General features: G+C 47.8%; 1 protein-coding gene across 1 annotated transcript; it reads right to left on the bottom strand.

The window, feature by feature from the left end:
- Positions 1-4,124: 4,124 nt before the first annotated feature.
- On the bottom strand, positions 4,125-5,867 carry LOC130933755 (uncharacterized). Its single transcript, XM_057863371.1, has 2 exons — positions 4,911-5,867; positions 4,125-4,805 (listed from the first exon to the last, which is right to left on the bottom strand). The coding sequence occupies exons 1-2, from the start codon at positions 5,865-5,867 to the stop codon at positions 4,125-4,127; spliced, it is 1,638 nt and encodes a 545-aa protein (XP_057719354.1).
- Positions 5,868-10,961: the final 5,094 nt, after the last annotated feature.

Raw genomic sequence — 10,961 nt, 5'->3', positions numbered from 1 at the left:
TTCACTTAACTAATTTAATATCATCATACCTTCAAGTCTTTGTAAGTTTTAAATTAATTTTTATATAATAATTTTTATATTTATTTAAAAAAATTATTTGTTTATTTTATATTAATATATTTAAAATTTATATTATTATATTAGTAATAACTTATGTAGTTATATTTTGATAATCACATTATGTACTTTAGATATTATTTTCTTATAAAAAATACTTATTTTTCTTCTAAATTTACGTTGTTGAAAGAAAAATTTTTATAAAAATATCTTGTATCTTGTATTCTATAAAAGGTATTGTGTCTTTCAAATAATTAATAATTTATTATTTATTTTCAAATTTTTAAAATTTTTTAAAAGAATTAATTTTAATTAATAAGATATGTAATATTTTTAACTAAACACGCTATAAATTATTAGTATTTTATAATTTTATAATGTATTATTGATATTGTTATATTTTTTATGTAACTATCATATTAAAAATAAAATTATGAAAAAATTTATAATTATATATATATATTTTTTTATAATTTTTTTGAAAAACTAACTCTAATAATTATATATTAATTATTTTTATGAAATGAAAAAAATTTATCTAAAATTCGACCCTTCCATACTAAACTTTTTAGATCCGTCTTGTTCGTTCCTCGGGTTCCGAACAGGTCGGGTGGACGAAGGATGTGGGGGTGAGGACGCTTTAACTGGGGTCGCGTGGGTGAGCGGGTAGCCGAGTAGCCGAGCACTTGTCTTGAAGGGATGATGAGGGGGGGTGCCACCTGCAAAGACACTCCGACGCTCAAGTCAGCAATGTGCAGGCGAGCAGAGTATAGGGTTGAAAGATGTGACGTACCTCGGGGGAAGAGCCAATCTTCCCCTTATATACATGTCAGTAGTGGGCCCCCCTTATGGGACAGGCCCATATTTCCAAGGACGCTGTCCTGCAGCCGTGTGTGAGCTGTACAGGACGCGTGTCCGGGTCGGTTGGAGGGCGCGTGTCCGGGTCGGGTACCGCTCGGGTCGGGTCGGCCCAAAGCTGATTCTGGGCCGGGCCGTAACAGTGCCCCCACGCGCCAATGGTGGTCGTGGGAGCCACCAATGGCGTGTCGTCTCGCATCTCGTCTGGTCGGTCGCTCGTGGGGAGGACGTGCCCCCAACGCGCGTCTCTTGGTTGCTCAAACGACCGTTTCATCGCTTCGTTTCCTGCGCCGAGCATTGAATGCTCATAATGGGGTAAAAAACCCCGTTTGAAAAGACCATTCTGCCCCCAGGCGTTTCGCGCTTTGGGAGCAGTTTTTAAACGGTTGGTTTTGGTGCTTTTACACTTTTTCACACTCCCCATTTTTCCCTTCTTCCTTCCTGTTGCAAGATTTCAAGTTGTTGCTGTGGTGCCTCCGTTCGTCCTTCTTGCTTCCTCCCAGATTCGCAACTTCTTCCTCTTTCAATCAATTAAGGTATGTTTCGAATCACTCCCCCTTTTGTGCATTATTTTTATATGCTAGGTTCTTTAGAGTTACTGTGTAGCCTTTTGGTTGCGAGTAGGCGTGTTAGGGGGAAGAGTACCATTCCAGGGTAGGTTTTTCCTTGTTCTTTCTTGCCATTTAGTCTTGTTTGGCTTTAGTCGGGAAGTCGTGAGGGCGGTGTGTGTGTGTGTTCGGCTTGAGCAACCGATCTCTTAGACTAACTGGATGGTACCCCCATGTAGGTATGGCTCGCACGGTCTCCCGGGCATCCGTTAACCACGCGGCGTACGACCAATATGCTTGGGTCGTTTCTGATGTGAGGGATTCACCCAACCAAATGGGCGAAGAGGAGCTTACCGAGTTCCGACAAGCCGGGTATCTGTGTGGCGGGACTGACGAGGAGGCCAATTACGACGTTTTCGTCCCGGCTCCTAACGAGCGATTGTATGAAATTAACTTCCAACCCCGTCAGGTCGCCGACTGGATTTGGTTCTACAAAGCCATGTTCACTCAAGTCGGAGTCCGTATTCCGTTTTCAGCCTTTCAAATGGCGCTCTTAAACCGAATTTCCGTGTCGCCGTCGCAGTTGCATCCGAACAGTTGGGCTTCGATCCGCTGTTTCGAGATGGTTTGTGAATATCTCGAACTGCCGGTGTCCGTGGATGTTTTTCTCTTTTTCTTCAACCTCACAAACCCTTCTAAGGAGGGGAAGCATAGGAAAGGGTTCATGTCCTTCCGGGCTGCCCAGGGTCGGAAGATTTTTGGTCTGTTTGAGGACTCTTACCATGGGTTTAAAGACAAGTATTTTAAGGTCCGTCCGGCCAAAGATCGTCACCCCTTTTGGTTGTCTTTGGAGGGGGTACGGCTCATCCCGACTTATTGGAGCTTCGGGGCAGGAGCCAATAGTTTTATTAAGGTAGTTTATAAGAACATGTCGGCAGTAGACCAGCAGATTGCCGAGGTACTAAACGCGGTTTTTGGGAAGAACCCGGTAAATCCCCATCTCCTTATGGGTGACCGGGAGTCCGGCCGTAACTATATTTGTGAGAAGCCTTTTACTTTTCCCTTTGTCTTTTTCCTTCTTGTTGATATTACGTGACGACTAACCGACCTTCCTTGTTTTCCGCAGTGGATATGTCTGCGTCCGTGACGGGTCTTCCCGATTTGTTTCAGACTTTCCTTGGCGGCGGCGACGATGAGGAGAGTGACGAGCAACCCGCCCCCGAGGGACCTGATGCTCCGGAGGACAAAGACGTTCCCGAGCAGAAGGCCGCAACCGGTGGGATTGGTACCTCGACTCAAGGTGCCACGGGTGAAGATGGCAAGGCGGTCCATGTTTCCCCTATCCGTGAGGTGCCTGGGACTGGGGGTTCGGTGCCCATTGCGGATGAGGAGGAGGTGGTAGAAGTTTCCAACCTGAAGAGAAAGAGGAAGAAGACATCCATGGCGTCGTCTAGTCCTGAGGGAGCACTTACCGTCATGGAGAGAAACTTTGACGCGAGCGACTTCATAGACTCCCAGCTGATTCCCGGCACCGAGGAGTATTTCCATGAGTCTTCCCTAGCCGGGCAGGCGAGGTGGATGTACCGTACCCTACTGCGTGGTGCCGTGATAGCCCGGAAAGCCGAGTTTGAGCTATCCGGGATGGAGTCCCTCCGCAGAAGGTTGGAAACTGCTGGGAAAGCAAACAATGAACTAAAAAGTGAAGTGGAAACTCTCCGGGGGCAGTTGACTCAAACTTCGGAGAAGTTGGATGCTGCCGAGAAGAAGACCACCACTGCTGAGCAGAAAGCGACTGCCGCCGAACAGAAGTTAACAGCTGCCGAAAAGAAACAGAAAGAGTCGGACGCGACGATTGAACGTTTGGTCGAGCGTGAGATGGCTCTGGAGGGTCAGGTCGCTGCGGCGCAAAAGCGTGCGGCCGAAGTTGAGGAAGAGAAGAGGGCCGTGGAGGCCGAACTGTCGTCATGGAAGGCTAAGTATAAGGACGTCGTCAAACAGGGCAGGGGCGCGATCCTGGCTACCGAGGAAGCCCTTAAAGCACAAGTTAAAATTATTGCCCCTGAGTTCGATACGTCGGCGATCGGTGTCCGCAAGGTCATCCATGACGGCAAGGTTGTCGATGCCTCCACGAAATGACCCTTCTGTTTGCAGTTCCTGTTTAGCCGCTTTCTTTTGACTTGTAAACTATTTTAGTCTTTGCCGTTTTTGGCTTTTGTGAACTATTTGGTGTTAGCCGTTTTACTTTTGGCTCGTGAACAATGACCTTTTTGGTCGCTTGCCCGTGTTGTCGCGATAAACCTTTTATTTATCTGAGTGCGTTATCATTTTTAACCGTTTTGGTTTATATTTGTCGTTTTCCGGCCTGCTCGTGTTATCGTTCCTATTAACCGTTTTTGGTTTGAAGTCGCTTAGACCGGCAGCCCGTGGCCTTTCGTGTAGTTGTTTGTTATAACGGCGTTTGACGGCTTCCCGGGGTGATCAGTCCCGGGTCGCACGTCGTTGTTTGTCACGACGGGCTGGTTTATCTGAAAAGCTTAGATAGAATATGGTGGAGAATTTGCACAAGTATATTTCATTCAGTAACCACATAAAGGACTTGAAAGTTACTACAAATGACAAATTGACTACTTAGCTAGATTAGCCGGCACGTCGTTCCGTCATCTAGGAGTAGAATCTTCTAAGGTTGTCCGCGTTCCATGTCCTCGGGACCTCCTTGCCATCGAGCCTTTCTAACTTAAAGGCTCCCTTTCCCATCACCTTTTTTACTCTGTAAGGGCCTTCCCAGTTTGCCGCTAGCTTGCCTTCTCCGGGAGTCGGCAGGCCGATATCGTTCCGTCTCAGGACGAGGTCGTCAGGCTCAAAGTCCCTCTTGAGCACTTTGGTGTTGTAGCGCAGAGCTACTCTTTGTTTTAGCGCTGTTTCCGTCAAATGGGCCATTTCTCGGGCTTCATCTATCAGGTCCTTTTCTACAGTTTCCTCTACTCCTTTTAAAAGCAATCGCGGGCTCGGTTCACCGATCTCCACGGGTATTACTGCATCCACCCCGTACGTTAGTCGGAAAGGGGTTTCCTTGGTGGAGGATTGCTCGGTTGTTCGGTATGACCAGAGGACCGATGCCAGCTCATCGGCCCAAGCACCCTTTTTGTTGTCCAACCTCTTCTTTAGCCCTGAAAGGATAACCTTGTTGGCGGACTCCACTTGTCCGTTCGTCCGGGGGTGTTCTACCGAAGAGAACCTTTGCCTTATACCTAGGCCGTTGAGAAATTCTGTGAACTTTTTGTCGGCAAATTGTGTGCCGTTGTCCGAGATGACGACTTCTGGTATCCCGAACCGTGTTATCACCTGCCTCCACATGAATTTTCTGCAATTGGCAGAGGATATGCTAGCCAATGGTTCGGCTTCTATCCATTTGGTATAGTAATCAATTGCCACTATGAGATATTTGACCTGCCCAGGGCCGACAGGGAAGGGCCCTAAGAGGTCGATTCCCCACTGTGCGAACGGCCGGGAGGTCGTCAGCAAGCTCAACTCGTTTGCCGGTGCCTTGGCAAAGTTGGCGTTCTGTTGGCACTTTATGCACCTTTTGACAAACTCTTTGGAATCTGCCATCATCGACGGCCAGTAGTACCCAGCTCGGATCAACTTCCTTGCTAGGGCTTTTCCTCCGATGTGGTGCCCACAGCAGCCCTCGTGGACTTCCCTGAGGACGTAGTCCGTTTGGTCGGGGTGCAGGCACTTCAGTAGGGGTTGACTGAGCCCCTTTCTGAACAGCTGTCCTTGGATGACGGCGTATTTGGCTGCTTCTCTCCTTAATTTCACCGCACCCTTTTCGTCATCAGGGACTTGGCCGTGTTCTAGGTAGTTGGTGATGGGGTCTAGCCATGAAGAACTTAGGGTTGCTATGTGTAGTGCAATTGCGGGTTCCCTTGTCATGCCTTGGATGAGAGACCGGTTTTCCTCCCCTGGCTTCGTGCTGGCTAATTTTGATAGGAGGTCTGCTCGTGTGTTCCTTTCCCTGGGTACATGCTGGACCGTGACCTCGTCGAACTTTTGGCTCAAGCTTTTGACCTTTTCCAAGTACTTCTGCAACAAGGGGTCCTTGGCTTGATAGCTGCCGTTTACTTGGGAAGTGACGACCTGGGAATCGCTGCATACTTCCAGCCTTTTTGCGCTGACCTCTGTTGCTAGGGTCAAGCCTCCTATGAGGGCTTCGTATTCTGCTTGGTTGTTCGAGATGGGAAACTCGAATCTGACCGACTGTTCGTATACGACCCCGTTCGGACTTTCTAGGATGATCCCGGCTCCTCCGAAGGTCTGGTTGGAGGCTCCGTCCACATGGAGCTTCCACCGTGTACCCATGTCTTCGCCTGGGTCTCCTGTTATTTCAACCAAAAAATCCGCCATGGCCTGCGCCTTGATGGCTTGCCGGGGCTCGTACCGTATGTCATATTGGGAGAGTTCGATGGACCAAGTCATCATTCTTCCCGCGAGGTCGGATTTTTGGAGAACTTGCCGGATCCCTTGGTCCGTTCTGACGACCACTTGGTGACTCTGGAAGTACTGTTTTAATCTTCTCGAGGAAGTTAGGAGTGCTAAGGCCAGCTTTTCCAACTTGCTATATCTTAACTCTGCTCCTTGTAGGGCCCTGCTTATGAAGTAGACTGGTTGTTGGGTCCTCCCGTCTTCCCGCACTAGTACTGCGGCCAGGGCTTCGCTTGTTATAGCGAGGTACAGGTACAGTGGTTCCCCGTCCCTTGGCTTCCCGAGAACGGGAGGTGCCGCTAGGATTTCCTTGAAGTGTTGAAAGGCTTCTTCGCACGCGGGTGTCCACTCGAACGCCATCCCTTTCTTCATGAGGTTGAAGAATGGCAGAGCCTTTGTCGCTGAGGCCCCGAGAAACCGGGAAAGTGATGTCAATCGCCCTGCCAATCTCTGGACGTCCTTGACACAGCCCGGGCTCTTCATCTGAAGTATAGCCTGGCATTTCTCCGGGTTGGCTTCTACCCCTCTCTGAGTTATCATAAATCCCAAGAACTTGCCGGCCTCCATGGCGAAGGCGCACTTGAGGGGGTTCAGCCTCATACCATGTTGACGGAGGGATGCAAACACACTTGCCAGGTCGTTTAGGAGGTCGTCAGGTCGTGTTGTTTTTGCCAGGATGTCGTCCACATAAACTTCGACCGTTTTCCCTATGAGGTCGTGGAATATCCTGTTCATCAGCCTTTGATATGTCGCCCCTGCATTTTTCAAGCCAAACGGCATTACCCTGTAGCAGAAAGTTCCTCCTGGCGTTATGAACGCCGTTTTGTCTTCGTCTGGTCGGTGCATCGGTATCTGATTGTAACCGGAGTAGGCGTCCATGAAACTCAGATACCGGTACCCCGCCGCGGCGTCGACGAGTGCATCTATGTTGGGGAGGGGGAAGCAATCTTTGGGGCATGCTTTGTTAAGGTCAGAGTAGTCCACGCACATTCTCCATCTGCCATTGTGTTTTTTCACCAATACCACATTTGAGAGCCACGTCGAGTAGTCCACTTCTCGTATGAAGCCTGCTTCTAGGAGGCCGGCCGTTTGCTTGGCTACCTCCTCTGCTCTTTCCGCCGACATCTTTCTCCTTCGCTGAGCCACTGGGCGTGCTTCCGGCTTGACGGCTAGGTGATGTGAAATGATTTGTGGATCAATGCCCGGCATGTCGGCTGGCGTCCATGCGAACAGGTCCTTGTTGGCCCTTATCATTTCAATCAAAGGCTCCTTCAACTCATGTGGGAGGTTCTTGTTAACGAATGTGAACTTTTCCCCTTCGTCGCCAATGCTAAATTTCTCCAGGTCCCCTTCTGGTTCCGGCCTCGGGTTGTCTTCTACTCTGGCATCGAGGTTGGCTAGGAATACGCCAGACGCTTCCTTGGACTTCCTTCTGAGGGAAAGGCTAGCGTTGTCACAAGCGACCGCCGTCTCGAGGTCTCCTCTTATGGTCCCTATGGATCCATCATCGGTGACGAACTTCATAACTAGCAGCTTGGTGTTGATTATGGCCTCAAAATCATTGATTGTTTTTCTTCCCAAGATGATGTTGTAGGCTGTGGAATCTCGAAGAATTACGAACTCGGCCATTGCCGATCTCCGGCCTTGGATCTGCCCCACCGAGATTGGTAGGGAAATGACTCCGTCTGGTTTGATGAAGTGGTCGCCTAACCCGATAACCCCGTGCTGGTGAGTCGTCAGGTCGGCATCCTTTAGACCGAGTGCGTCGAACACGTTGCGGAACATGATATTTGAATCAGCTCCTGTGTCGACAAGGATCCGTTTGACGAGGCCGGTTCCCACCCTGGCCGTTATGACCATGGGGGGGTTTTCCGGGGCGTCGCTGAACCATTGGTCTTCCGGGCCGAAGGAGATGGATGGAGGTTTCTTGGAGCTTTGCACAGGCGGGGATGAGATCGCCAAAACCTTGGCGTCCTTCTTGTGTGCCGACCGGGATTTTGGTGCCGCGTTCTTTGCTGTTACCACATTTATCACGGTGAGGCCATGGTCCCCGTCTTCAAGTTCCTGCCGCCGCCTGGTCGAGCGCGTCTTGGCTTCCTCATCTTGATCGCGATGACGCCTTCTCGGCTCCCTGATGAGATGGGAGAATGCTGCTAGCTTTCCTTCCCTTATCGCCTGTTCTAGTGCATCCTTCAGGTCGAAACAGTCCTGTGTTTGGTGGCCATATCCCTTATGGTAATCACAATAAAGGTTCTTGTTTCCGCCTGTGCGGTCCTTGAGTGGTCGGGGCTTCGGGAGAATTCCTTTCTCCGCTATTTGTTGGTAGACTTCCATGATGGGGAGGGTGAGTGGAGTGTAGTTAGTAAATTTCCCAACTCGAGGGAACGGCCTAGGTGCTTTGTTTGATGCCTCCTCCCTAGTCTTTTCTTTTGCTCTCTCACCGTCACCGGTCTGCCGGGCCTGGCCGTAACCGGACTGCCGTTTATTGGCAGCCACGACTCGGCTGACTTCCTCGTCGTTTATGTACTCCTTAGCCACTGTTTGGATTTCATGCATCGTCCAAACCGGTTTCGTGGTAAGGTGTTTTCGGAAGTTCTCGTTGAGGAGGCCGTTCGTTAGGCAGAGACTGGCTACCGAGTCGGTTAAGCCGTCGATCTCCAAGCATTCGTCATTGAACCGATCTAAGTACCTCCTGGTCGGCTCTCCCTGTCTCTGGGTTACCCCGAGAAGGTTGATCGGATGTTTGGCCTTTGCTATTCGCGTTGTAAATTGAGCCAGGAACGCGCGGCTGATGTCTGAGAAACTGTAGATGGAACCTTGAGGGAGGCCGTTAAACCATTTGATCGCTGGTCCTGCTAGGGTTACCGGGAAGGCGCGACATCTTACTTCGTCGCCTACACCCTCTAGATTCATCCTGGCCTCGAAGGCCGTGAGGTGTTCTAGGGGGTCTTGGGTTCCGTCGTACCTCATGTCCGTTGGCTTGTCGAAGTGTTTCGGCAGCCGGACCTCGAGGATAGATCGGTGGAACGGGGTGGCGCCCATTATCACAGGTTGTCGGGTTCTTTCGTCTTCGCGACCTCTTGTCGTTCGGCGGGTCGTTCTGCCGCGGGAATAGATGATTGTGTCATTTCGCCTTCTTCTTACGGGTGATTCCTCTTGCGTGCCCTCCGCTTCCATCCGGGATGCAGATATACGCCGTGAGCGGCTTCGGTGAGAGCTCTCCTCCTCCTCGCCCCCGGGAGATGGGGTGTAGCTTGGATCGGTAGACCATCCATCCCTCTCCCGGTCGGCTAGCTGTCGCTCTAGGTTCTGGACTCTGTGGCGCAGCTCCTGCATTATTATGGCGCTATCTCCGCCCGTTCCCCCGAATGGTCGGGTTCTCGTGTGTTGTTGGGGGGATCTCCGGCCTCCCCTTTGCGAGGCGACGGAGGCTGCCCCCTCCGCTCCGGCTGCTCGAGCTCGGTCGCCGGGACCTGGCGCGACTTCCATTCAGGCAAAGAAGTCCCCACAGACGGCGCCAATGTTCGTTCCTCGGGTTCCGAACAGGTCGGGTGGACGAAGGATGTGGGGGTGAGGACGCTTTAACTGGGGTCGCGTGGGTGAGCGGGTAGCCGAGTAGCCGAGCACTTGTCTTGAAGGGATGATGAGGGGGGGTGCCACCTGCAAAGACACTCCGACGCTCAAGTCAGCAATGTGCAGGCGAGCAGAGTATAGGGTTGAAAGATGTGACGTACCTCGGGGGAAGAGCCAATCTTCCCCTTATATACATGTCAGTAGTGGGCCCCCCTTATGGGACAGGCCCATATTTCCAAGGACGCTGTCCTGCAGCCGTGTGTGAGCTGTACAGGACGCGTGTCCGGGTCGGTTGGAGGGCGCGTGTCCGGGTCGGGTACCGCTCGGGTCGGGTCGGCCCAAAACTGATTCTGGGCCGGGCCGTAACACGTCTCTATAAAGGATCATTGTTGCATTCTCTTTTCTTTTATAATAACAACCTTTGATAACTATAATACAACATCTGAATTTTGAAATTTATAAACTATTCAACATATGCGGGTATTAATCACTTTATTATTCTTTAATTTATCTAAGCTCATTATGTTACTAACAAGCAACTGAAACAAATTTAAAAGGATTAAATATTAACATATATATCTCTATTGCATGGTGTTTTGGCTTATAGTTATCGGTGTGGCTTAAATGATGTACAAAAAGTTTTTCTGAAGTGAATTGTTAAATTTTGAAAAATGAAAACATCAAAGTGAAAAAGAAAATGAGAGCATTAAAACTCAAAAGTTTATATATATCATTCTCATTAAATTATAAAAAAGAAGAATCTTCAACATCCTTACGCTTGTATTAACTCATTCATGTGATATATAAAAAATTAAGGGCCTCTTTTTTTTTTTCTTTTTTTACTTTCAGTAACATTATATATTTTTTAATTTTTTTCATAAAATCTTAAAAACAAAAAATATTTTAAAAAATTATAAATAGAAATAAATTTTAATTTTATTCTTCAATAATATCAATTTTTTTACCACACATAGTATTTAATTATTTTTTAATCATATCTAAGTAAATTACACTTAATCATATTACTTTCATTTTAAATAAATTAATTTTTTTATAATTTTACTTTTAAAGATTTTTAGTTATCATGAAATATTTATAAAATGACTAGTATATAAACTTGCAGAAAAAAATATATACAATAAAATATAAATTATACCTTTTGTCTCTAATATATCAAAATTCTTTAAAATTATAAAAAATAAATTTATTTAAAATGAAAGTAATGTGATTAAGTGTAATTTATTTAGATATAATTAAAAAATAATTGATACTATGTACGGTAAAAAATTAATATTATAAAAAGATAAAATTAAATTAAAATTTATTTTTATGTATCGTTTTTGTTCCTAACGTTTTTGTCCTATTTAAGTCCCTAACGTTTCAAAATTGTCTCAATTTTGTCCCGCCGTCAATTTTGTTAACGGATCCCTAACGGCAGGACAA

The sequence above is a fragment of the Arachis stenosperma genome, chromosome 6 (genome assembly GCF_014773155.1).
Source record: "Arachis stenosperma cultivar V10309 chromosome 6, arast.V10309.gnm1.PFL2, whole genome shotgun sequence".
Lineage (NCBI taxonomy): Eukaryota > Viridiplantae > Streptophyta > Magnoliopsida > Fabales > Fabaceae > Arachis > Arachis stenosperma.
The sequence above is the reverse complement of the archived record's forward strand: the minus strand, read 5'-3'. Positions and strand labels throughout refer to the sequence as shown.